Here is a 25,427-nt window from a genome sequence, read left to right as displayed (position 1 = left end):
AGGCCTTTGTATCATCTGTATTACCTGTTCCTGACTCCCTGAAGGCTCATTCGACTAGGGCTGTTGGGGCCTCCTGGGCTGTTAGCGGAAGTGTTTCGGTTGAGTAGAATGGCGGCTTGCATACTTTCACCAAGTTTTACCGTTTTCATACTTTTGGTTTGCAGACTGCCTCTCTTGGGCGTCAAATTTTACAGACAGCTTTGCCGTCTGTTTCTCCCTCCTCTATTCAGCTTGCTTTGGGATTTCCCATCAGTAAGTGCACAGCGTCCCCCAGATGGATGAAAAAGAAATAGGGATTTTTGTTTACTTACTGTAAAGTCTCTTTCTCTGATTCCATCTCGAGGACACTGAGATCACTCCCGTATTTTTGTCTGATTTATTGGTTGTGTTCTGTTCTGCCTCTTCCGGCTTTGCTAAACGTTAACGGAGGTAATTGTTGGTCAGGCTGGAGATGGGAGGGGTTAGAGGGGGGAGGAGTTAGTTTCTAACGGTTCTGTGCCAAACTCCCTTCCCACATACTCCTACCCATCAGTAAGTGCGCAGCGTCCCCCAGATGGAATCAGAGAAAGAGACTTTACGTTAAGTAAACAAAAATCACAATTTTTTTCTTAATCACTAGGCAGTTTATTAATCACATGACAAGTCATCCAGGATGTAAGCTCTTGTGGTTAGATAACTCTGGAAAAATATAGCCTGAATTCTTATATACAGTATGACAGAAGGTGCACTATAGTGCTGTCCTCATTTCCTGTTTACCGTCCCCCATGTATCATCAGGCGCTGGAGACCAGTGTAAAGAACCATTGTGGTGATGACCATCACCAGCCTTCCGGATGTCCTGAAGCAGTAAGGTTTATCTTCACTCCAACATTTTCAATAAGATCCCCTTCCGCAGGTGCATCTATACCACCGTTACTCATCCTCCTCTGTCTCCCCAGCCAGCGCTTCCGGCGTTTAGAGGCCACGCCCACTGCATCAACTTTATTGTCAAAGTGATCTGAGGGGGTATTTATCAAAAAGCACGGAGAGAGGGGTGGTGGGGTTTGGAACATCTGCATGTTTTGGCAGTATACAGTAAACCACAGGGACAAGTTAATATGTAGACAACAAATTTGCAGTCACAATTCATCCCATAGCGGAAATGGTAGAGATTGCCAGTAATGTCACATGTGGAAGAATTGGCAATAATGAGATATTTACAATCAAAGCATCCCGGGCAGTACACCTGGCTTATTAGTAATCCACGTATGAGACACGGACAAAGGGGCTGATTCCGGTGTTGTAGGTATTGCACAGCTGCAGGGATGCGGCTGTGCAATACTGTACAACCAATATGCCAATGTCTTCGACCTGAGAGCTGCGTATCAGATCACAGTCGTCACCATGGTCACAGTCCTTGACCAGTCTGCGCAACGCCTGCAAAACTGGAACAAATTGACCCTATTTTATAGAACGGTTGCTGCGGCTAAGGGGGAGGGGTTGCGAGTGATCATGCAGGACTTGTTCTGCACACACGCAGTTCCCCAACCAGCGGGTTTATGTATTAACCTGAATCAGGCCCTCTGTTCCCTCTTTTACTCCTCTCTGAGTTCTGTATTATCCCGTACTTTGCCCTTCTCTGATTTCCAAGAAAAACTTTCTTCATGATGAGATTTTATAGTACATGACACAGTGCACACAACCGGTGTGTGTGTGTGTGTGTGTGTGTGTGTGTATATATATATATATATATATATACACACACACATGCATACATACACATTCACTCCCAATATTTGACTCTGACAGGAAGAGTGGAGCTGGATGGTGCTGCGTGAGCGCTGAGGGGAGAATACGGTGATGTAGACCCACATTCTGCCTAATATATGCTCCAGACTAAATTTGAGGTAAATGCTCAGAAAAAAGGCATGGTCACAGGTTTAACCAAACAAAAATAATTGAAGCGCTATACAACCAAAATATATTAAGTATATTTAATATCACCATTAGACAACACATATATACAAACAACACTTAACACACGGCCGGTGTATAAAATATTAAAAAATGACAATTGCTTTAAGGAGTGATTATTATTAAAACAGCCTAACCATTGGGAATAATCATTTGTTAATTAACCAGTGCACATTAGCAATTAATTCATTTCAACTCAGATGTATTCCGTTGATCTTCTGTTAATTGAGACCACAGTCCAGATTGAACAATGTGCAAACAGTCACTAGACGTGGATATTAAATCATGTCCACAGTTATTAATGCATGCATCGATGTATATTAACCTTTCTAAGAAAGCTCAAAGCAAGATTTGCGTAATAGAATGTAAAATCCGATTAATTTGGATCCGATTAAGTGCTTATAGTGCAGTTGTATTTGTTAGCATTTAGCAATTAGCAAGCACTTATCTTAATATGTATCCCGTCAGCACGGGTGGATGATGGACAATGGTAACTTGGTTGGCTTACTGTGCAATGATCTTCACCAGTGACTGCAGACTCCACCGGGAGACGATCCCCCCTCCAGCGGCCGACAGTGCTATATACCGCAAAAGCTGATCCGGGGTCTAGCCACACCAAGTCCGTTAGTAGAATGTCCCTCCAATGGTCAGAAAGTCACAGCCGTGCATAAGGTGCAACCTCTCTACGCGTTTCTCCGCCTTTAAACTCGGCGGCTTCCTCAGGAGTAATGATACCGGTGCTCCCGTCTGTTCATTTAAATAGCAAATCCTTCCTCAATTTCCGGGCACTCAGGCATCACATGCGCTCATTCCATGCGCTTCACTTGCGTGTCACCGCTAATCAGTTTCTCTATACCATTGATGAATATATGTATACTACATGCACATTATCAATCTTACCGCTAGTAATGCATACATAATACGTATATAACATATAAAATCAATGTTTAAACCCAATTCCATCAATCATCCAAATATTACTACTTATAAAAAAAAAATTTTATTATTTGTTTTATATACCAATAATTATCCTGAAACTTGCCGGCAATCTCTCCACGCACTATTCCTCTAAAATCATATATTAATAGTACATAAAAACCACTTGTATATCGGAAAGGGGATAATTCTCCCCACCGATACACAACGTGGCTTCATCCTAGGGAATTCCCCCTATTATAGCACATGATGTCAGTGGTCAAACAAAATAATTTAATCTAAAGTAAAAACATAAAAATATATTCCAATCCATTAATTAATTAGTAAACCCTATCTTTCTAATCCGGTGATAACCAACCACCGATTATATTCTCAATAATTAAACACCAATCATTATACTAACACACCCCCAAGGAGTATAATGTTATTAATATTATTATTATTGGTGTCATCTTAACACCTTAGTCTGGGGCATAATGGATATTCCGCAAAAAAGATTTGTTAATAAATATTATTTAACTCTACCGTGTCATTCAAACCGTTCGGTACCAATGTCCCCAACCGGAATATCCAATATGCCTCCCTCTTACAGAGGAGGCCATATCGATCACCTCCCCGAGCTGTTTTTCTTATCTGTTCAATACCAAACATTTGAATATTACTTGAATTCCCCAATTCACAATTTGTGATGTGAGCATAGAGACTTAGTTTCCTTGTTTTATTCACTATATTTCTCTTATGCTCCATCAATCTATCATGTACAGCTCTGGTGGTCCGGCCCACATATTGTTTCTTACAACCACAGATGAGTAAATAAATCACAAACGAAGACTTACAATTAATAAAATCCTTAATATCAAACGATTCTCCTGTATTAAGGGACTCAAAAGTAGTCACTTTACGATGACAAAAATAACAAGTCTGACATCTAATATTCCCACACTTGTGGAAACCTAAAGGTTTCTCCGGTAGCCAACTTGTTGTGTTATTTACCAATTTCCCATTCCTCATATGGCTTGGTGCCAACCTTAATTTAAGATTATCAGACCTTCTAAACGTTACTTTGTCACTGCACCCAGACCCACCATTCAGGATATCATCCATTTTCAATATTGTATGGTTTTTCTTTATAATCTTTCTAATTTCATAGGCGTGTGAATTAAACTTGGTGACAAAATTGATTGATCTCTCATTCCCCTCTGACTGGGGTAAGACTCCTTCCTTAATCCCCTTTCCTTGTAGTAACTGAACCCTATCAATCTGACAAACCTCATTATATGCCTTATCAACTATTGAAAATGGATGATATCCTGAATGGTGGGTCTGGGTGCAGTGACAAAGTAACGTTTAGAAGGTCTGATAATCTTAAATTAAGGTTGGCACCAAGCCATATGAGGAATGGGAAATTGGTAAATAACACAACAAGTTGGCTACCGGAGAAACCTTTAGGTTTCCACAAGTGTGGGAATATTAGATGTCAGACTTGTTATTTTTGTCATCGTAAAGTGACTACTTTTGAGTCCCTTAATACAGGAGAATCGTTTGATATTAAGGATTTTATTAATTGTAAGTCTTCGTTTGTGATTTATTTACTCATCTGTGGTTGTAAGAAACAATATGTGGGCCGGACCACCAGAGCTGTACATGATAGATTGATGGAGCATAAGAGAAATATAGTGAATAAAACAAGGAAACTAAGTCTCTATGCTCACATCACAAATTGTGAATTGGGGAATTTAAGTAATATTCAAATGTTTGGTATTGAACAGATAAGAAAAACAGCTCGGGGAGGTGATCGATATGGCCTCCTCTGTAAGAGGGAGGCATATTGGATATTCCGGTTGGGGACATTGGTACCGAACGGTTTGAATGACACGGTAGAGTTAAATAATATTTATTAACAAATCTTTTTTGCGGAATATCCATTATGCCCCAGACTAAGGTGTTAAGATGACACCAATAATAATAATATTAATAACATTATAATCCTTGGGGGTGTGTTAGTATAATGATTGGTGTTTAATTATTGAGAATATAATCGGTGGTTGGTTATCACCGGATTAGAAAGATAGGGTTTACTAATTAATTAATGGATTGGAATATATTTTTATGTTTTTACTTTAGATTAAATTATTTTGTTTGACCACTGACATCATGTGCTATAATAGGGGGAATTCCCTAGGATGAAGCCACGTTGTGTATCGGTGGGGAGAATTATCCCCTTTCTGATATACAAGTGGTTTTTATGTACTATTAATATATGATTTTAGAGGAATAGTGCGTGGAGAGATTGCCGGCAAGTTTCAGGATAATTATTGGTATATAAAACAAATAATAATTTTTTTTTTTTTATAAGTAGTAATATTTGGATGATTGATGGAATTGGGTTTAAACATTGATTTTATATGTTATATACGTATTATGTATGCATTACTAGCGGTAAGATTGATAATGTGCATGTAGTATACATATATTCATCAATGGTATAGAGAAACTGATTAGCGGTGACACGCAAGTGAAGCGCATGGAATGAGCGCATGTGATGCCTGAGTGCCCGGAAATTGAGGAAGGATTTGCTATTTAAATGAACAGACGGGAGCACCGGTATCATTACACCTGAGGAAGCCGCCGAGTTTAAAGGCGGAGAAACGCGTAGAGAGGTTGCACCTTATGCACGGCTGTGACTTTCTGACCATTGGAGGGACATTCTACTAACGGACCTGGTGTGGCTAGACCCCGGATCAGCTTTTGCGGTATATAGCACTGTCGGCCGCTGGAGGGGGGATCGTCTCCCGGTGGAGTCTGCAGTCACTGGTGAAGATCATTGCACAGTAAGCCAACCAAGTTACCATTGTCCATCATCCACCCGTGCTGACGGGATACATATTAAGATAAGTGCTTGCTAATTGCTAAATGCTAACAAATACAACTGCACTATAAGCACTTAATCGGATCCAAATTAATCGGATTTTACATTCTATTACGCAAATCTTGCTTTGAGCTTTCTTAGAAAGGTTAATATACATCGATGCATGCATTAATAACTGTGGACACGATTTAATATCCACGTCTAGTGACTGTTTGCACATTGTTCAATCTGGACTGTGGTCTCAATTAACAGAAGATCAACGGAATACATCTGAGTTGAAATGAATTAATTGCTAATGTGCACTGGTTGATTAACAAATGATTATTCCCAATGGTTAGGCTGTTTTAATAATAATCACTCCTTGAAGCAATTGTCATTTTTTAATATTTTATACACCGGCCGTGTGTTAAGTGTTGTTTGTATATATGTGTTGTCTAATGGTGATATTAAATATACTTAATATATTTTGGTTGTATAGCGCTTCAATTATTTTTGTTTGGTTGTACTTTTTTGGGAGAATCAGTGATCTCTCTATTTTTTTGAAGCAGCAATACACCCAGATATAAGTAGGGAATTTTCCCTAATTAAGTCAGCGCCCAGACTAAATCTTTTATGGTCACAGGTTTGCTGCAATACATATGGATCGCCATATGAATGAAGAGGGACCACAGCAGACATCAGACCCGCGGCACAGCAGGCCCCATATAATTCTCTGGGACTCTAATGTGCCCACTTGCTTCATGCTCCGGAAAGCAGAGCATTTAGTTGTACCTTTCCCTGGAAGTGAGGCCCTGCACTCCTACCAGTGCACTATTCAGAGCTGGAGTCAATAGCACCAGCTGTAGCTGCCACCACCTTAGCTTGGGATGCGGTCAGTTTACCTACAATCAAAATCCCGACAAGGTCAAAATACCGACATTTAAAATGTCGACAGGTCAAAATGTCGACATGATTTTTTCATTGTATCCGACTTGTTCATACTCTACCATCCTAGTGGACCTGGAGGGGGAATATAATAGTGAGGCACCGTGCACGAAGCATGGCGAGCGCAGAGAGCCACGCAAGGGGACGCGGTACACTTATACGGTGTCCATGTCAACATACACACCAAAAAACAATCCAAAAACTTGTCATCTTTTTGACCTGTCGAAGTTTTAAATGTCGGTATTTTGACCGTCTGTCAACGGTTGTTGGGATTTTGACAGTCGGGATTTTGATTGTAGGTATTTCATACTGATCCCATTAACTTAAAGCTGTAATTAGTCTGTCATCTGTAAGAGCTGGGACCAAGCTGCCTAATACACACGTCTCAGTGTCAGGTTGTTAAAGGGAAAAGCCCTACAGAAAAGGAGTGGAAGGTGTCAGCAACTTATAGTTCGTGATACATCGGAGGTGTCCTGATACTAATGGACTGGAATGTTTTGTCCCCGATCAACAGAGGAGCAGAGAGCCGGTATTACACACACTTAGGGGGGTATTCAATTGTTTGAAAAGTCAGTTTGGTGTCTGTTTTTTCCTATCCAATAGACTGAAAAAAAAAACCACCTAACCGACTTTTCAAACAATTGAATACCCCCACTAGTGTTCATTCTAGCACCCTGCACCTTTCAAAATCCGTGCAGTTCCTCTTTTCTGCCTGGGGTGTCACTCTCAGCTGTGGTGAATCTCAGCACACTCTGATCTGTTACTCAGTGCTGTGATACAGACCTGTGTGTGCTGAGAAGCACCAGAGCAGAGAGTGACACCCCAGGCAGGAAAGCGGAACTGCACAGGATTTGAAAGGTGCAGGGTGCTAGAATGAACACTACACACCGGATTGTTATAATTACAGAAGAGGGTGGTTGAGGCAACATAGTTCCTCCGAAGCAATAGGAACACCCACAGGGGATTGGACACATACACAATGTGACCACACCCCAATGGCCCGTGTTTATGCCCATGTAATAGGGCGATGCTAATTTTTTTGGCCATGTTCTGCTAGTAAAAGCATTGCCATATTAGGCATAAACCCTATAGGAAGCACAGGGTTTTAGAACCAGACGCTTCGAAAGTAAACCCCCGTAGAATATTGGGGAGGTATGCAATACAAAAGCTTTACACTACACAAATACAAAGGTTTATTCTGATTTGTGTAAGTGATCATGAAGGAATATTGTGGTAGTATCCTCAGGTATATGGCTAGGCACACTTTTGTCCATGCAAACATGTCAAGGCTCAAAAACTGCCTTTATCGTGGGCAATGATAGCAAGAGTCTGGTATAGACCTGCAAAATCTGCTAATACCCATAGGGGCAGATGCATTAAGCCTGGAAAAGTGATAAAAAAAATCACCTAGCTGTAATTTTTCAATCCTAGCCTGTAACTTGACAGTTAGGAGCTGATTGGCTGGTGCCTTATCACCTTCTGCTTTATCACTTCTCCAGGCTTAATACTGTACATCTGCCCCATAATCCCCACAGAGCCACGAGGGAACCACAAATATTGCACATCCCAAGCCCGGACAAGAGATATCTGCAGCAGCAAAATTATGGCAAATTGTTTGAAAAACAAATCTTTATTAAAATAACAAAATATATTAATTTGCACAGGGAAAAAAAAAAAGTACATTCATTTTACGTATACTATGACATCAAAGGAAAAAAAAGGGATGAGACCAGACATATACATTGATTGCAGAAAATATGCTCAATGGGAGATATATATACACACACACAAGTTGCAATATAGAGTTTGTGAGGTAGATTAATATAAACAGTGATTGTATAGAGAACCCAGTGCCTAAACACCATTACATTAATATGAGATGTCACCCTGTCCAGTTTCTCAGACGTCATGGGGCATATTTACAGGTGAGCACACTTGTGACCCGGATATTCAATATTAAATGTAATTATATAAAAACATCGGTCGTGTTCCCTTTCATAATCAAATGGGAATCTGCATAAAGTACTATCACCTAGAGAAGTCAATACTCAGTCAGACAATAAATAGACACTAAATACTCCAGCTGACAGTCATTATCAGAATTACACCAGCCATCAGTACCCACAAGAGCTGCACCTCCTAAATAGGGTATCCGCGGATGCCTCCGTGCCCAGTTGTGCCGCAATTACATTAACAAGTCCTTACTATGCTCAACCTATGGTTGGCCGCCCCTGCCTGCACCGTCGCTATGGGAATGCAGATCCGACTTCCTAAATCTAGGCAGAAACCACCATTTATTTTTTATCCCAGACTCCATGATCCACTTCCTCCCTAACCTATAAAGATGTCTTGCAGCACATGTGGGCAGGGCCGGCCCATGAAGGGCAAAGTGAACACTGACTAGAGTCATCACATAGGTACTTTCTGCGTCACATATCTAGAAACCAGAGGGAAAAAAAAAATGACATTTCATTAGCTGGACCAGGGGTAGGCAAAGTCCGGTATGCCAGCTGCTGTGGGACTACACATACCAGAATGCCCTGCCATGGTTTTAGCATGCCCTAACTTCAAAACTTTGTCAGGGAATTCTGGGATGTGTAGTCTCACAGCAGCTGGGATGCTGTATGTAGCCTACTCCTGTGTTGAACATTTCCATGTTTGGAGGCACGGGAAATGGACTAAGGGGGTTATTCAGCGATCCCAGACTGAATTACTTTGTGGAGTGCGTACCACAGGAGCCCATCTCACTGGTGCGAACGCCTCTGCCTGAACGAAGGTGTGTCCGGACTGTTGTGGGTGGGGGCGGACCTGGGACGTGCCGAGTAGAGGGCTGCCAGCACGCAGGAACTGCGCTGGCAGGAAGCTACTCGTCAGATACAAAAGCATCGCCGCTGAGCGATGCTTTTGTACCTGTGCGGGGAGGAGGGGGAGGGCCTGACATGAGGGGCGTCAGAGTATATGATCGTAGATGTGCTAAATTTAGCATATCTACGACCAGGTCTGAATTACCCCCTAAAAGTAGCGTAACTGTAGCTCGCCACCTGTTGTAGAACGCCAAGTCCCAACTTGCCTTGAGCTAGCAAGGTGTCCTGTGACTTGTAGTTCTAGATGTAAAGGGGCGGAGTTTGCCTAAGTCTGAACTAGACATTCAGTTGAAAGTGGTAATTTTATTTTTTGTGCTAGTCAATTAGATGCAAGAATTTTATCAACACTAATGACTATGGGAATTAATACGTTTTTACCTTGCAGCTCAGACCAGGAGCAAACTTAGAAAAAATGGTTATTTTAAAAGGTAGCAATGTCAGGACTTGGTTCAGAACCTCATGGACACCACTATCCCCCCAGCCCCTTATAACAAATTTGACAATTGGAAGTTATCAGTTAATTTACATTAGGCTAATAATTGTCATTATTGGGGTGAAATTTTGAAAAGTGCAGAATAATGGGTTAAAAGATGTGGGATGGATATAGGGGTGCTGTATGGATGGTACAGGTATATGGGGGTGTTGTATGGATGGGACAGGGGTTTCAAACATTGCAGGTGGGAGGTTTTTGTGTTTTTTTTTAAAGTGGCCTCAAATGACCCCCAAATGTTACTAAAGTATTTATTTAAATGGAAAAACAAAATAGCTTTTTAGAATTTTTTACAAATATGTAATAAATCAGCCATTTTAAATATCTTAAAAGCTAAAAATATTTTTTTATTTATACCTCTATACTGTTACCCAATATTTATTTGTAGTTTTCTGGGGTACAGGCCCCCCCCTCCCCTTTTCTTTTTTTACAAAATTCTCACAGGTCTTTGGCGAAATAATTCTTGTGCCTGATTTTCATAAAATGGAGAATCGGGAGCACGCATAGCCCTGGTCATAAACCATTGGGCGTGATATCTGCATTAATTTTATGTTCCTTGTAGGATGGCACCATGTCCTGCAGAAAGCAATATGACCCATATCTGGCTTCCCCTCCTCTGGAGGTCTTCTCCATCCCCACGTATTCACCACCATGTGAATAAAAACTTGTAAAAAAAGTCATAGGATTTAAATCGAAATCCTTTGTCGGCGACATGATTCGTGTAGGACACCTTGTAGCCTTTGTCCTCTATGTCCACCTTGATACAGTCCAGGAGGTCAGAGATTCCCGGCGAGGCCTTCCAAGGCCCAAACTTGACTACGGACTCCTTGTCCATGTCGAGCGTGTTCAGGGCATCATGACACTTGGACGCGTCCTCATCAGTCCTCACAACGCACACAATGACGTTGGAGTAGCGCGATGCCACCACCTCCGCCCTTGCGATACGGATCATCACCTCGATGTTCTCACTGTAGTTGGGTACTCGCGCCAGGAACTGCTTCCTCCCAACCTGTTCCCCAAAGATCTGAGGGGTCTCCTCCAACTTCTTCACCAGGGGCTGGATTTCGTAGAACAGGGCCTCCTTGTACACCTCCAGGATGCACTGACTGGGCACTTGGCCATTACGCAGGTACTCCAGGATGTGCGCAAAATGCTTCCCCTCTCTGTCAATGAAGTACCTCCCGGCAGAATCCGTGCGGAGCTTCGGCTGCCCGTTGAACATCTCAAACAGCTTGGACCCCTGGTACTTCTTGAGTGTTGCCAAAGTTGTGGTGTAGACATCACCACCGATATTTAGCTGCACGATAGGGGATAGCTGCAAGGAAGATGAAGAAATTCAGGCGTTACTTCCATGGTCAATTATATTACTGGGTCAAACATGTCCCACTGCAACTTTTATGAAATTGTTTTAGCCTTCGTGTTTTGGTCTGTCTTTTTCACTAAAGCTTTTATATTATCTAGTCAGAGCTGAATATTTTCCTTGCCACCTCATATAAAACAAAATTGATCTATGAACACGACTGTATCAAATGCACAGGGCAGAGCTTTGCTGTGTCATATCCAAGGGTGACAAAAATAATCAACATTCTGTAGGATATAAAAACTTTATTTAAAAAAAAAAAAAAAAAGTAAATGAGCAAGCTTTAATCATCAAGCAACGTGTCTAGTGACCATATATTATGGGGTCAAACTATTTAGTGTTATGTTTCTGGTGCTAGCTCACTGAGGGGGGAGATGTATCAAACCTTAGGGGGCGATAATGCCGAGACGTTGCCCATAGCAACCAGATTCTGACATTTTATAGACTGTGTATTTTAGGGGTCTATTTACTAAGCCTTGGAGAGGGATAAAGTGGAGAGAGTTAAAGTACCAGCCAATCAGCTCCTAACTGCCATGTTACAGGCTGTGTTTGAAAAATGACAGGAGCTGGTTGGTTGGTACTTTAGCTCTCTCCACGGCTTAGTACATATACCCCATAGTCCGTAAGCTATTTTTTAGATTGTGAGCTTTTGTGAACATGAGCCACATTGAAAAAAAATATTGATCCGATATGGAAATCCAACATTGCACTAGGATGCCAAATTAAAAATAATCTGGCTGGCATGGTCTGCTGGCACTTGTAGTTGTGCAGCAGCTGGAGAGCCAAAGATTGCCTTCTTTAATGGGTGGAATTAATACTGAACAGCATTGTCACCCCTTGCTGGCAGTAAAGAAGGTTTCCTGGCAAATAGGATGTTGTCCTTTATGTATTTACAGTCAATGTTGCTTGTTCTGTGGAACTCATGCATATCCTTGTATGAAGGGGGACGCAGAAAACGCAGGTCTGGTAGGACCCCCGCCTTTCCAACCCCTTTCAACGATTCAACAAATAACATTTTTGCAAACATTACTAATACAAGGAAAATACGTTTTCCATTTCCACGAGAGGCAATGAATGGCTGAGCGCCTCATTAAACGCTCTATTGTGGAGTACTCACGGGAAAAGCATTCAGCAAATAGTGCAGGGACCTGCCCCATTTCTCAGAGGAATTAGGCCAACACACAGCCGTGTAAGTCGTTCCTCAGTCACACCTCTGTACTTTGTGTTACTCATTCTACACAAATGGACTACTCTCAGGGGATCTTGGGCCAAAGTATCAAGAGGAGAAAAGCCCTTTTGCTGGAAAAAAAACATCTGCTTTCACTTAAGATGGGGTTTTCCCTATTAAGCAATTGCTATCGGCAATGGTTCTGTATTATTAAATAATAAAGCTTGGGGGAAGAGGGTGTTTCCATCAAAAACATTTTTTTTTAATTATTTTCAATTTTCCAAAAAGTGGTTCTAGAAGCCTAAGGGGCGAATTCAATTAGCAGCAAAAACGTGTTTTTGCTGTAAAAACCATGACTTTACTGCTCTTCCCTTACATGATGTAACTTTAAAGTCTTATACAGAGCCGGCCTTAGGCATAGGCAAACTAGGCCAACATTGCACTAGGATGCCAAATTAAAAATAATCTGGCTGGCATGGTCTGCTGGCACTTGTAGTTGTGCAGCAGCTGGAGAGCCAAAGATTGCCTTCTTTAATGGGTGGAATTAATACTGAACAGCATTGTCACCCCTTGCTGGCAGTAAAGAAGGTTTCCTGGCAAATAGGATGTTGTCCTTTATGTATTTACAGTCAATGTTGCTTGTTCTGTGGAACTCATGCATATCCTTGTATGAAGGGGGACGCAGAAAACGCAGGTCTGGTAGGACCCCCGCCTTTCCAACCCCTTTCAACGATTCAACAAATAACATTTTTGCAAACATTACTAATACAAGGAAAATACGTTTTCCATTTCCACGAGAGGCAATGAATGGCTGAGCGCCTCATTAAACGCTCTATTGTGGAGTACTCACGGGAAAAGCATTCAGCAAATAGTGCAGGGACCTGCCCCATTTCTCAGAGGAATTAGGCCAACACACAGCCGTGTAAGTCGTTCCTCAGTCACACCTCTGTACTTTGTGTTACTCATTCTACACAAATGGACTACTCTCAGGGGATCTTGGGCCAAAGTATCAAGAGGAGAAAAGCCCTTTTGCTGGAAAAAAAACATCTGCTTTCACTTAAGATGGGGTTTTCCCTATTAAGCAATTGCTATCGGCAATGGTTCTGTATTATTAAATAATAAAGCTTGGGGGAAGAGGGTGTTTCCATCAAAAACATTTTTTTTTAATTATTTTCAATTTTCCAAAAAGTGGTTCTAGAAGCCTAAGGGGCGAATTCAATTAGCAGCAAAAACGTGTTTTTGCTGTAAAAACCATGACTTTACTGCTCTTCCCTTACATGATGTAACTTTAAAGTCTTATACAGAGCCGGCCTTAGGCATAGGCAAACTAGGCAAATGCCTAGGGCATTTGGTATGCTTAGGGGCACGAACAGCTTCTGCTGATTAAAATGATATGCAGCATGCCTATATTTTGTGTGTGACTGCGGCTATATCTGCATACGAAATGCTACATTGCGTGTATTCCTGGAAATCACTGTAATGTAGCATTTCGTATATGCAGATACAGCCGCAGTCGCACACAGAATATAGACATGCCGCATATCCTTTTAATCAGCAGAAGCTGCTTGTGCATTCTAGCCACATAGTAATGCAAATAAGATGCATTTTCATAAACAAAATGCGCCTGACAGTAGCAGCGCTGCCAGCTGACTCATGCCAGGCATCTCCTGCAGAACTAGCGGTGGTGCTAGGGGGCACCAGCCAAAATCTTGCCTAGGGCATCATATTAGTTAGGGCCGGCTCTGGTCTTATACTATTAAATTGTCTATATTTGGATAGATAATATATATCTGCGAAATATTGCCCTGATCCATCCACCCATGCCAAATACATATTCATGTACTATACAAGCAACAAATATCTTAAAAACCAGCTAAAAAAATCAGCCTTTACTTCCTGGGCTGCAAACAGCTGCTACTACTACTAATTATTATTATTATTATTCTTTATTTATATGGCGCCACAAGGGTTCCGCAGCGCCCAATTACAGCATACATATGCACATAATCAAAACAAGAAAACAGTGACTTACAGTTGAAGACAATATAGAGCAAGTACAGGGTAACTAAGCATAACTACACCAGTAAGCGACATGGAGATAAGTTCCAAGGTGGCCAAAAAACTGCAGGATTTGGGCAGTTGAGGATTATTAAAGTAAGAAAAGGATAAGCACATGAGGGAAGAGGACCCTGCTCGTGAGAGCTTACATTCTAAAGGGGAGGGGTAGACAGACAGGGGTGACACAGATGGGGTACATAGAGAGCGTGGAACAGAGGGTTAGGATGAGATTTGGCTGGGTTTGGTGAAGAAGTGGGTCTTAAGAGCCCGTTTGAAGTTTTGTAGAGAGGTGGAGAGTCCTAGGGGGAGAGGTAGGGAATTCCAGAGAAGTGGTGCAGCACGTGAAAAATCTTGGAGATAGGAGTGGGAGGAAGTAATCAGAAGACAGGAGAGTCGGCGTGCATTAGCAGAGCGAAGAGGACGGGTGGGAGAGTAAAGGGAGATAAGGTCAGAGATGTAAGTGGGAGAGGAGTGGATGAGGGCTTTGTAAGTGAGTGTGAGAAGTTTGAATTGGATTCTGAAAGGGAAGGGAAGCCAGTGAAGGGTTTGTAAGAGAGGGGAGATGGACGTAGTGCGTTTGGTGAGGAAGATGAGCCGGGCAGCAGCATTGAGGATAGATTGGAGTGGAGAGAGGTAATTGTCAGGGAGGCCAGTTAGGAGGAGATTACAGTAAGTAGTCCAGTCTGGAAATAATCAGTGAGTGGATAATGATCTTAGTGGCATCCTGGGTGCCTGAATAACGGTTTGCACTGAGGACACAGAATAGCACAGAGAACCCGATTATGATTTGCACAAAGGTCCGAATATGGACGCATATGGCGAGTTTTAGCAAACTGCGCATGTGCTGGAGCGGACATACGCATCTTCGTGTCAGTGGAATGGCTGGAAACCAGGCAGCGTTCAAATTAAAGTCAGAAGACGCAGCATCAGATCACCATCGTGACCATTGATCGTGATGTCGCAGTCCTCAGCCACCTGCGAAGCCGAAGACTACTCAAATTGTTCGTAGGAACTTCTATGCCAGGTCCACAAAGTTTGTTCCCAACCATGCAGACCCTTGGCTCAGCACGCCTACACAATTGGGGATGACGGGTCCCCGTTTTGTAGAACGGTGACGGTCGCCACCCCACAAACGTTGGATGCAAGTCAGTCATGCTGCAGCTAAGGGGGGACTGCAAGCGATCACACAGAATGGGCCCTGCGCACGCACAGTGCATACACCATCAGATTTGTACGTCAACCATCGGGACTGCGCACAAATCCGACTCACGCCATCTGTTAACATCTTTGTAAGATATATTATCAATAGAAATTATTTCTTGTACAGTACGTTTACTCTGGAATGGAAAGACTGGGAAGATGGCTGTGGATGAAGGATATAATGTACAGGTCATTTATGAGCCACAAAATCTGCAGACCTACAATTTCTACGAAGCGCATTTCGCCATGTACACGCACTTCACCAGCAGCATAGACAACCTGAGCCCAGTTTTACAGTTGTTCTGGAAAACTTGCCGGGTTGAACCAGTAAAAAATCACAACGAAAATCTGCTACCGATTAGTGACCACCTCTTCATTTATTTCATCAGGCATGGTTCCCAAAGACTGGCTTATAGCAGAAGTAGTGGCGATCTTCAAAAAAGGAAGTAAAGCTGAACCAGGTAATTATAGAACAGTTAGTCTTACATCTATAGTGGGGAAAGTGATGGAAAGCATTCTAAGGGATAGGGTACAGAAGATCCTTGAAGCCAAAAAGATTATTATTATGAGCCAACATGGATTTGTGAAGGATAGATCATGTCAGACAAACTTACTAGGTTTTTATGAAACAGTTAGGTGGTGGATGTAATCTCTTTAGACTTTGCTAAAGCTTTCGACACAGTGCCACACATGAGACTTATCTATAAGTTACAAAAACTGGGGCTAGGGAGCACAATATGCACTTGGGTTAGAAATTGGTTAGATAATAGGGAGCAGCGCGTTGTGGTAAATGGAACTTTTTCAAATTGGACTGACGTTCTAAGTGGTGTGCCACAAGGGTCTGTACTTGGACCACTTTTGTTCAACATTTTCATTAACAATCTAGCAGGAGGACTAGAGAGCATGGTGTCGATTTTTGCAGACAATACCAAACTATGTAAGGTTATAAATTCGGAGGGAGACGCGGAGTCTCCAGAACGATTTATTCAAACTGGAGTCATGGGCAGCAAAATGGAGAATGAGTTTCAAAACAAACAAGTGCAACTGTGGTAGCAAGAACAAAAATAACACCTACATACTAAATGGGGTGGTGTTAGGGGACTCCGTAGTGGAAAAAGACTTAAGTGTTCACATAGATAACAAACTTAGCAGCAGCACCCAATGTAGGATAGTAGCAAGAAAGGCAAACAAGGTACTAGCATGCATAAAGAGGGGTATTGATGTAAGGGATGAGAGTGTTATACTCCCACTATATAAAGCCATAGTGAGGCCTCATCTGGATTACTGCGCTCAGTTTTGGGCACCCTACTACAAAAAGGATATCCTGGAACTAGAAAAGGTTCAGAGACGGGCGACCAAACTAATTAAAGGGATGGAGACCCTGGAACACCAGCAAAGACTTGCAAGGCTAGGCATGTTCACACTGGAAAAGAGGAGATTAAGAGGAGACATGATCAACATTTATAAATATTTAAGGGGACAATACACAGAGCTTGCGGGGGACCTGTTTTTGATAAGACCAACACTGAAGACACGTGGACACCCACTTAGGTTAGAGGAGAGGAGATGCCGCACACAAAGGCGGAAAGGTTTTTTCACAGTAAGGACAATACGAGTTTGGAATTCCCTGCCTGAGAGAGTAATAATGACAGACTCTGTCAATACTTTTAAGAATGGGCTAGATACATTTCTAATGGATAAGGATATACAGCGTTATGGTGGATAGATCACGTACTATAGTTATAAGAAAATGAGGAAACACAACACAACGAGCGACTTATCAACAGATAAAACTAGTCCTGAAAATAATAAGAGTAGGAGAACACAAATAGGTTGAACTCGATGGACAAATTGTCTTTTTTCAACCTCATAAACTATGTCACTATGTTACATTCTTCTCCTAAGTACAGCTCCGTCTGTCCTCATGTATACGTAAATTAGCCTTGAAGTGAGGGGACACAAGGATGGTCTTTATTACATGTTATTTTTGTGTTTGATGATTTCCTGATATGGGTTGAGGTGCCCCTCGCTGAGGGTAATGTACGCCCCATTATAAATGTAGGTACGAGACACTATATTTAAAGATTTTTGTTGGAAGAAAAAGGGTGTGCACCCTGCCACAGCAATTTCTACGCTGTTACAAATCCATTCTTTTCACCCCTATACTTTATAATCCTGCCCTGCACAATAAAATGCTGTGCCTTCACTTCAACAGAACAGCGCCATGCTGGTGCACCTAATCTGCAAATAAAATACTTGGGAGTCTATTTCACAATACACTGCACCACTTATCATTATATTATTTATCATTAAATATTTGCAGTATATTCCCCCGAAACACCCGTATTCAAGGCCTAGCGGTGCGGTCACTTCACTCCGAACACATCGCAGGGATTGGCTCCTTTTGGAGCGCTTGTCCTATCGGGTCAACATTGATACATTCCAGCGGTATTATCACATACTATAATGCGATTTTGGGTGGTAAATAGCTATTTTGTTCACCACTTGCTTAATGGAGTCAAGCTGCCGTCCCCATAGCGACAGAAAGACATTTACTATGGGAGAAGTCAGTGATCGCTCTGCTCTTCTCACTGGCAGCTTCTCGGCCCCCATACAACTAGGTACACACGCACAAAATCCAGGTGCCTGGGGTCACACAGAAACATTTGTGTTACACCTGCGATTTGACTGCGAAACACTAAAAGCCACCAAACTGACCTGCAGGCTCTGGAGGGGTACAATGTAATTACAATGACACAACAGTGGATATAGGTTGTCAGGATTTAGGAGATGTGGCTAAGAAATCATTAACAACTTGGTTCTCTATTTACTAATAAACCACAGAAATTATATTTTAATGATGGTTTCAGGATTCAGTTTGGGGGTCGTGGTATGCCACCTGCGGCGCTCCAGCTGTGGTGGAACTACAAGTCCCAGCATGCTCCTGTGGATCACCAGAGGCTGACACATAGGTGTGTGTAGGAGCAGACAGTGCACATATAGAATATGGGGATACGCTCTGTAATTCACTCATTTTAGGAGTAAGACCATAATGCAGCAACCCCCAGCCTGTACCGTCACACTATTACAGGGGTCACCCCTCATTCTGTCACCTCAGCACATTCACAGCAGATAGCAGGGGATACAGTACATGTAACCGGCATCACCGAGTACTACAATGGGCTCGGGCTACTTATTGGGTACCACAACTTCCAGCATGCCTAGAATGAGTTGTCCTCAGTACAGTTTCCTGCCTATACAGCAGAACTACCATATATGACTGGCGGAGAGAGGACAAAAGTCACAAGAGCTCACAATCTAAAGTAACTATATATAATTTATATATAGAGATATAAATGATATATAGGGCATACTGTGTATATGTATGTATTATAGCTAGAGTGTCACGACTCACAAGCCTCCTAGCTGTCCCCCTACTTAGCAGGTGCAGGGTCTCTCCAGCCGCCGGGGCCCCGGGTGGGGGTAAGCGGCCCCTGGGCCGGTCATACTCACACTCTGCAGGGCGCTGGTCACCTGTTTCCCCGCACTCTTATGCTCAATGACGCTCATGCTGACGGCTGCTGCTGATATGCCGGGTCACACAGCCCACAGGAGGCTTCTTCTTCTGCAGGGTACCCACCTCAGCCGGGGCTCCCGCCCCCACCTCAGCCGGCCCTCCCACTCCTGACAGGTGTATGCGGGCGTGCCTGCTTCCAGCGGATGTGCTCGGTCACTGGCTGATACATTGTATCAGTGTGTGTGCTGGGCGCAGTGTGTGTGCCTTGTGATACCGCTGTGTGTATAATGTGTATAGTGCTATTATACCCCTCCCCTCTCTATCCTGAGCCCTAGCACCCACTGTCACCACACATGCTCTGGAAGGAAAGGAATCCTAACCCTGTCAGTGTGATTTCATTCAATGTTTTTTTGCCTGTTCTACAATTACTGCATAATGTCAACATCAGCATAATGTAATAATCACAATGTCAGCATTAGCAACACTTTGCGGAGTGCGGACGAGGGCCAGTGGTGCAAGTATGCGGGTGAGCTCGGGTACGGAGTACCCTTAAGAATTTGGCAGCGGGTACGCAGTACGGTTGTGTCTATGTTACCTTCATGCTCAGGACCTGGAAGTGACATAAAGAGAGTGCAGGAGCTCGCCACGCTTCGGGCTCGGTGTCTCGCTCCGCTTCGCTCGCCACAGGTTACTATTCCAAATAGTTTCTGACATGGACCCAGGGGGTTATGGAAAGGTCCTCTCCATGAAGGGAAACTAGACACTACCCCTCCCCCTAGTGCCTAAATCCACCTCCTCTGTAGCCTAACCCTACCCCCAGGGGCGGATCCAGAAGAAAATGATAGGGGGGCACCATGGAAGGGGCAAGTACATTTGCGTGCGGCTTCGGTGCATGTGAGGTGGCGCTTCTTATACAATGCCCACAGTTGTAGCGCTCATTATGCAATGTCCACTGTACTGGTAGTGCCCCTTATATAGACCCCATAGTAGTGGTGCCCATTATGCAATGCCCGTATTGCCCCCAGTAGTAATGTTGCCTGTAGCAATGCCCGCAGTCATTTAGCGCCCTAGTAGTTATGCCCCCAGTGGTAATGCCCCTGCAGTTATGACCCCAGAAGTTTACCCCCCCCCTTTAGTTTAGCCTCCCAGTGGTAATGCCCCCAGTAGTTTGCCTGCTTGTAGTTTAGCCACCAGTAGTAATGCCCCCAGTAGTTTGCCCCATTGTAGTTTAGCCCCTGTAGTTATGCCCCCCTTGTTGTTTAGCCGCCAGTAGTAATGCCCCCAGTAGTTTGACCCCTGTAGTTATGCCCCCAGTACTTTGGCCCCCCTGTAGTTTAGCCCCCAAGTAGTAATGCCCCTGTAGTTACGCCTCCAGTAGTAATGCCTCTGTAGTTACGCCGCCAGTAGTAATGCACTCCTGTAGTTTGCCCCCAGTAGTTAGCCCCTTTGTAGTTGGCCCCCAGTAATAATGTCCCCCAGTAGTTTGCCCCCAGTAGATGCCCCCCAGTAATAATGTCCCCCAGTAGTTTGCCCCCAGTAGATGCCCCCCAGTAATAATGTCCTCCAGTAGTTTGCCCCCAGTAGTAATGCCCCCTAGGAGTTTGCCCCCAATAGATGATCCCCCAGTAGTAATGCCCCCAGTAGATGCCCCCCAGTAATAATGCCCCCAGTTTTAATACACCCAGTAGATGCCACCAGTAATAATGTCCCCCAGTAGTTTTCCCCCAGTAGATGCCCCCCAGTAAAAATGTCCCCCAGTAGCTGCCCCCAGTAGTAATGCCCCCAATAGATGACCCCCCCAGTAGTAATGCCCCCAGTAGATGCCCCCGTAATAATGCCCCCAGTAGTTTGCCCCCAGTAGTAATGCCCCTTGTTGATGCCCTCCCCCAGTAGTAATGTCCCCCCGTAGTTTGCCCCCAGTAGATGCCCCCGCTGCACTAAGGAAGAAAAAAAAATCATACTTACCGAGCCCCGTTCCCGCTTCCAGACCTCTGCAGTACTCCTCTCTTGGCGTCCTCTCTTCAGCACTATGAGAGAGACATCATGACTGACGTCTCTCCCATAGCGCACGCCGCACAGTGACAGCGCCAGAAGCCGGAGCTCAGTAGTACTGAGCTCCTGCCTCCGGCTTTCGGTGAGGAGAGACGGGCGCCCGCTGGTAACACAATCTCAGCGGGCGCCCGTCATCTCCCTGTGCGGCGCCGACGCTGGGGCGACGGGGGACGGATGCCACAAATGACAGGGGGGGCACGGTTCCGAGTGCTCCCCCTGGATCCGCCACTGCCTACCCCCCCCCCCCCCCCCCCCGTAGCCTAACCCTACCTTCCCCACTGCAGTCTAATCATAACCTCCCTGTAGTGCTTAACCCTAAGTCTTTCCCTGAAGCCTTTCCCTAACCTCCCTCCACTGCCTAACCCTAACTCTTCTGCCCGCAGCCTAATCCAAATTTCACATGTTCACATTTTTAGATTGTTGCCATGTTGCCTGTTGACATTTTAACAAACACCTCTTAATATCTTTAGTTATAGGGTGTGCAGTCCAGTCCCCCCCCCCCCTTTTTCCTCAACATTTTAACAATGTCAACATCATGACGGTCAACATTGTGTTTTGAACATTATCATACCTCCCAACATCGGGAGACGGGGGAGAGTGACTCCCTAGTGCGGCAAAGCCAGGTCGCTCCCGAAAGGAGGTGTTGCCTATGGAAAAGGAAGGGGGGTGGGGGGGCCGGAGAAGGAAAAGTGATTGCAACCATCAGACCTCTGTCATGCCAACAGTAAAGCATCTTGAGACCATTTATATGTGGGGTTGCTTCTCAGCCATGAATAAATAAATAATGGTACCAAAATATCCTCCAAGAGCAACTTCTTCCAACCATCCAAGAACAGTTTGGTGAGAACAATGCCTTTTCCAGCATGACGGAGCACCTTGTCATCAGGAGCGGCTCTTGCCACGGGCAAGCAGGATTCTTGCCCGGGGCGCCGCATCCTGAAGGGCGCCGCTGCGCCACCTACCCTCCCGATTCCCGGCTCCCACATACTGCCGTGCAGTGCGCCTGACGTCATTGATCACCGCACGGCATTGTGGGAGCGGCCGCAGACGGAAGAGGTCCTAATTGACCTCTAGTGTCTGTGCGGTGCTATGGGAGAGACGTCATGACGTCTCTCCCATAGATCCGAGGAGCGGCGGCAGAGACAGCAGCAGCAGCAGCAGCGGTCGGGAAGCAGGAGCGGGGCTGGTAAGTATTTTTTTTTTGGAAGCGGTGCTACTAGGGGCATTACTACAGGGGCACAACTCTACAGGGGGCAAATCTACTGGGGCACAACTTTACAGGGGGCAAATCTACTGGGGGCAGAATGCTACAGGGGGCAAATCTACTGGGGGCACAACTCTACTGGGGGCAAATCTACTGAGGGCACAATGCTACAGGGGGCACAACTCTACTGGGGTCACAACTACAGGGGACATAACTGTGGCCACACCCCTTCCCTATGAAGCCTCGCCCCTATTTTTCACGCCGGCTAACGGTGCGCACTAACCCTATTTTACCTGTCGGGGGGCCAAAGGAAACTCTTGCCCTGGGCGCCACAAGGTCTAGAACCGGCCCTGCTTGCCATAAGTCAAAAATGATAACTAAGTGGCTCGAGGAACAAAACATCAAAATTTTGGGTCCATGGCCAGGAAACTCCCCAGACCTAAATCCCATTGAGAACTCCTTAAGAGGTGGGTGGACAAACAAAAACCCACAAATTCTGACAAACTCCAAACATTGATTAGGCAAGAATGGACGAACACCAGTCAGTATGTGACCCGGAAGTTGATTGACAGCATGCTAGGGTGAATTGCAGAGGTCTTGAAAAAGAAGGGTCAACACTGCAAATATTGGCCCTCATTCCGAGTTGATCGCTCGCTAGCTGCTTTTAGCAGCAGTGCACACGCTAGGCCGCCGCCCTCTGGGAGTGTATCTTAGCTTAGCAGAATTGCTAACGAAAGATTAGCAGAACAGCTCGAAAATCTTTTCCTGCAGTTTCTGAGTAGCTCCAGACCTACTCCTAGATTGCGATCACTGCAGACTGTTTGGTTCCTGGTTTGACGTCACAAACACGCCCTGCGTTCGGCCAGCCACTCCCCCGTATCCCCTGGCACGCCTGCATTTTCCTCTGACACGCCTGCGTTTTTTAGCAGACTCCCGGAAAACGGCCAGTTACCACCCAGAAACACCCACTTCCTGTCAATCACTCATCGATCAACAGAGCGACTGAAAAGCGTCGCTCGGCCCTGTGTAAAATTGTATAGTTTTGTGTGAAAGTACTTGGTGCGTGCGCCCTGCGGCCCATACGCATGCGCAGAACTGCCCATTTTAAGCCTGATCGCTATTCTGCGAAAAACGGCAGCGAGCGATCAACTCGGAATGAGGGCCAATGACTCTTTGCATAAACTTAATATGATTGTCAATAAAATCATTTTACACTTATGAAATGCTGTAATTTTACCTCAGTATACCCAGGGCCGGTTCAAGGGCGCTCTGCGCCCCGGGCAGGAAAAGGGGCGTGGCCTAATACAGGGGGCGTGGTCAGTTACGCCCCCTGTACATTGCTAGCGCCGCTTGAATGCTGAGCGGTGCGCGATGACGTCATCGCGCACCGCACAGCAAAAGGTCCTCTCCACGAAGGGAAACTAGACGCTATGCGTCTAGTTCCCTTCGTGGAGAGGACCTTTGCTGTGCGGTGCGCAATGACGTCATCGCGCACCGCTCAGCAAAGTTACTCTCCACGAAGGGAAACTAGACGCATAGCGTCTAGTTCCCTTCACAGAAGGCGGACGGCAGCGGGCAGCGGGCAGCGGAGGCGGACGGGGGACACAGCGGGCAGCAGTGGCGGATCTTGCCACGGTGCGGCGCCCTCCGGATGGCGCCAGCGCCCTCCGGAAGGCGGCGCCCCGGGCAAAAGTCCTGCTTGCCCGTGGCAAGATCCGCTACTGAGTATACCATAGTATTATCTGACACAAAGGTCTAAAAACACTGAAGCAGAAAACATTGGGGGTAATTCTGAGTTGATCGCAGCAGGATTTTTGTTAGCAGTTGGGCAAAACCATGTGCACTGCAGGGGAGGCCGATATAACATGTGCAGAGAGAGTTAGATTTGGGTGGGTTATTTTGTTTCTGTGCAGGGTAAATACTGGCTGCTTTAATTTTACACTGCAATTTAGATTGCAGATGAACACACCACACCCTAATCTAACTCTCTCTGCACATGTTATATCTGCCTCCCCTGCAGTGCTAATGGTTTTGCCCAACTGCTAACAAAAATCCTGCTGCGATCAACTCAGAATTACCCCCATTGTGAATACCAATACTTGTGTAATTCTCAAAACTTTGGCCACGGCTGTAGAATCTGGCTGTTTGTTGTTATGGGGATCAGGTCTCTTTAGGTCGACAATAAGTAGGTTGACATGGTTTCTAGGTCGACGGGGACTCTAGGTTGACATGTTCTAGTGCGACAGGTCAAAAGGTCAAAATGAGTTTCTCTTATGTCCTAGTGCAGAGGTTCTCAAACTCGGTCCTCAGGACCCCACACAGTGCATGTTTTGCAGGTAACCCAGCAGGTGCACAGGTGTATTAATTACTCACTGACACATTTTAAAAGGTCCACAGGTGGAGCTAACTATTTCACTTGCGATTCTGTGAGGAGACCTGCAAAACATGCACTGTGTGGGGTCCTGAGGACCGAGTTTGAGAACCTCTGTCCTAGTGGATACTGGGGTACTGTACTTTAGTACCATGGGTTATAGATCAGGTCCACTGGAGTCTGGCACTTTAAAACCTTTAGTGTGTGTATGTGTGTGCTGGCTCCTCCCCTCTATGCCCCTCCTACCAGACTCAGTTTAGAAAAATGTGCCCAGGAGCCGGGTGCATTTCTCTGAAGCTCCAGAGAGTTTCCTTTATTTTTTATTTTAGTTATTTATTTTCAGGTAGTACTGGTTGGCAGCCAGTCTACCTGCTTCGTGGGACTTAGAGGGGGGACCAAACCAACCTCCTGAGGGTTAATGGTTCGTAATCCCAGCTGACAGGACACTGAGCTCCTGAGGTG

General features: G+C 44.7%; 1 protein-coding gene and 1 long non-coding RNA gene across 3 annotated transcripts in view; both read right to left on the bottom strand.

The window, feature by feature from the left end:
- Nucleotides 1–25,427, bottom strand: part of LOC135050490 (uncharacterized) — an 81,448-nt gene that overhangs the window by 10,978 nt on the left and 45,043 nt on the right. The window lies entirely within an intron of this gene.
- KCTD14 (potassium channel tetramerization domain containing 14) lies at nt 8,293–19,603 on the bottom strand. 2 transcript variants are annotated; one of them, XM_063951302.1, is made up of 2 exons: nt 19,335–19,603; nt 8,293–11,350 (listed from the first exon to the last, which is right to left on the bottom strand). In XM_063951302.1, exons 1-2 carry the CDS (start codon nt 19,389–19,391, stop codon nt 10,679–10,681), a joined length of 729 nt encoding a protein of 242 aa, XP_063807372.1. In that variant the 5' UTR covers nt 19,392–19,603; the 3' UTR covers nt 8,293–10,678. The 2 variants fall into 2 exon arrangements, with proteins under 2 accessions (XP_063807372.1, XP_063807376.1); XM_063951306.1 differs by having other exon boundaries at nt 19,356–19,603.

The sequence above is a fragment of the Pseudophryne corroboree genome, chromosome 2 (genome assembly GCF_028390025.1).
Source record: "Pseudophryne corroboree isolate aPseCor3 chromosome 2, aPseCor3.hap2, whole genome shotgun sequence".
Taxonomy (NCBI): domain Eukaryota; kingdom Metazoa; phylum Chordata; class Amphibia; order Anura; family Myobatrachidae; genus Pseudophryne; species Pseudophryne corroboree.
Note: the sequence above shows the minus strand (reverse complement) of the source record. Positions and strands in the feature narration are given on the sequence as shown.

What these genes read in the sequence shown, in the direction of transcription:
- KCTD14 (XM_063951302.1), bottom strand. Translation starts at nt 19,391, where the DNA reads ATGAGCGTCATTGAGCATAAGAGTGCGGGGAAACAGGTGACCAGCGCC. An exon ending in TGACCAGCGCCCTGCAGAGT is followed by an intron (nt 11,351 to 19,334) that starts GTGAGTATGACC and finishes TCTTCCTTGCAG; the next exon opens with CTATCCCCTATCGTGCAGCT.